Source organism: Limulus polyphemus, unplaced genomic scaffold (assembly GCF_000517525.1).
Source record: "Limulus polyphemus unplaced genomic scaffold, Limulus_polyphemus-2.1.2 Scaffold7469, whole genome shotgun sequence".
Classification (NCBI taxonomy): domain Eukaryota; kingdom Metazoa; phylum Arthropoda; class Merostomata; order Xiphosura; family Limulidae; genus Limulus; species Limulus polyphemus.
Window position 1 is genome coordinate 21026 of NW_013673079.1, and position 2512 is coordinate 23537.

Below are 2512 nucleotides of genomic sequence, written 5' to 3' on the forward strand. Positions count from 1 at the left end.
GACTGTTATCAGGAACTACATTATAAAACATACAACGTTAGCTGACTGTTATCAGGAACTACATTATAAAACATACAACGTTAGCTGACTGTTATCAGGAACTACATTATAAAACATACAACTTTAGCTGACTGTTATCAGGAACTACATTATAAAACATACAACTTTAGCTGACTGTTATCAGGAACTACATTATAAAACATATAACGTTAGCTGACTGTTATCAAGAACTACATTATAAAGCATACAACGTTAGCTGACTGTTATCAGGAAGTACATTATAAAACATACAACGTTAACTGACTGTTATCAAGAACTACATTATAAAACATACAACTTTAGCTGACTGTTATCAGGAACGACATTATAAAACATACAACTTTAGCTGACTGTTATTAGGAACGACATTATAAAACATACAACTTTAGCTGACTGTTATCAGGAACGACATTATAAAACATACAACTTTAGCTGACTGTTTGTTATTAGGAACGACATTATAAAACATACAACTTTAGCTGACTGTTATTAGGAAGGACATTATAAAACATACAACTTTAGCTGACTGTTTGTTATTAGGAACGACATTATAAAACATACAACTTCAGCTGACTGTATCAACTAGAAGCACGTGTATAATGAGGTATGACAGTGTCCGTAGATCGCTGGTGACACATTAAAAAGAATACAATTGTAAACTGCAATAGGGGCAAGACTTTGTCCCAATTATTCTTCAACAGTGGACAGCACTTGGCTATTTCTAACTGTACCAAGCGAAGGAGATTGCAGACATTGTCATACGGCAGTCAACAACTAGTCCACAAAGACAGTCAACAACTAGTCCGCAAGCAAAAAATGATGTCCAGTATTTTCCATTAAGTTACGATAATGTTTTCGGTATCCTCGTGCCCATGTATACAAATTACAGACTGATAACTTTCAATGAAACAATTGCCGTTGCCCCCCCCCCACCCAGTGGGACAGCGGTATGTCTGCGGATGTACAACGCTAGAATCCGAGTTTCGATACCCATGGTGAGCAAAGCACAGATAGCCCATTGTGTAGCTTTGTGCTTAATTACAAACAATTCCAGTTACAATTTTATCTGGAAAAAAAGCTCGCTGAAAATACGGGAAGAAAATACGTATTCTGCCAAAAAATATTTGATTACTAGCTATGGATTATATTATATAAAAACAATATATTTATTAGTAATAAAACCTCACAATTGCACTTATTTTCTTAAAAATTAATCTTTAAACTGTGACCACTAAGAGACAGAACACAATCGTTAAAGACCAGAGAAATAGAAATATTGTTCGACCTTAGAAATATTGGAAACTATTTCAAGTCCTGGTTGCGATAATTAGTTTGATTTGGACATCTCGAGTAGACATGCTGGGAAAAGTACAGAGGTTGTTAATATAGTTATCATTTATCTGGTCGTTTGTTAATTTCCGGTATAAATTCTTTCCGAGGAACTTTCCACAGTCACTTTAAACTTAACAACCTTTATAACACACGATATAAATCACAGTGATTCACACACTTTACTTCCGGTGTCTACTGTTCGCTGACTCAGTTATCTATCTCTTCAATCTATTTGTATATCTATTTATCGCTGGCTTTATTTGCCGGGCTTGTATTCTAAAAAAAAAAAGAAGGCGCCTGGCAAACACTCGGACATTCGCGGGGTTCCTCGATAATTCATGATCCTTCTAGAAACTTCAGCGTGCATGCTCCCAGCGTCGCGTGACTTCCAGTGTTCTAACATTATCATGTATTTATTGATTTTATCGATTTTAATATATATTAATTTGAATATACATAAACCTGAAATTGCTGGAAAATAACAAAATCAAATCCAGAAATAAACCTTTTTTTTTTCTTTTTTATCTCCTACAGATGCTGGTCAATGGTTGGTCGTCAGGGTGGGAAGCAGGAGTTGTCCCTTGGAAGCGGCTGTCACTGGAGAGGCCTGGTAATACACGAGCTGGGTCATGCTGTTGGGTTCTGGCATGAGCAGAACAGAGCTGATAGGGACGAATATATTGAAATATTTTGGGATAATATTTGGCCAGGTAAAGCTAAACTAATATAAAGTAGAACTTCCATTGAAACCAGAAGTAATAACTTTGAGAAAACAAAATACTTTTAATTAACCTCTGAAATATGGTCAATGAAAATGTAGATGGTGTTATTAAGCCTAACCATGGTACATTTACACACAGCGCTGGCGACGAATTTCAGCCAGCACTCATCCCTAGTGGTAATACTAAAAATATTTTATGGGCGTTCATTAAAATCTTTCTATCAACTTTTAAATATTAGATATATTTCTCTAGAGCTTAATTATGAACTTGCTACACTATAAGTCAAATAAAAACATAGTTGCATAATCGCCAAGCGGATATACTGAATACTGGCATAAAACTCTAGAAAATCATCCAGTTCACGCATTCATATTTGTTTATTTGTTCAGGGCCCGGCATGGCCAGGTGGTTAGGGCTCT

The 2512-nt window shown here is 35.6% G+C and overlaps 1 protein-coding gene across 1 annotated transcript in view; it reads left to right on the top strand.

Moving 5' to 3' along the window:
* The window catches only part of LOC106474640 (astacin-like), a 20719-nt gene that overhangs the window by 8009 nt on the left and 10198 nt on the right, over nt 1-2512 (top strand). Inside the window, exon 5 of the mRNA XM_013935330.2 lies at nt 1887-2081. Coding sequence (XP_013790784.2) covers nt 1887-2081 — 195 coding nt within the window. The remainder of the gene's footprint in view (nt 1-1886; nt 2082-2512) is intronic.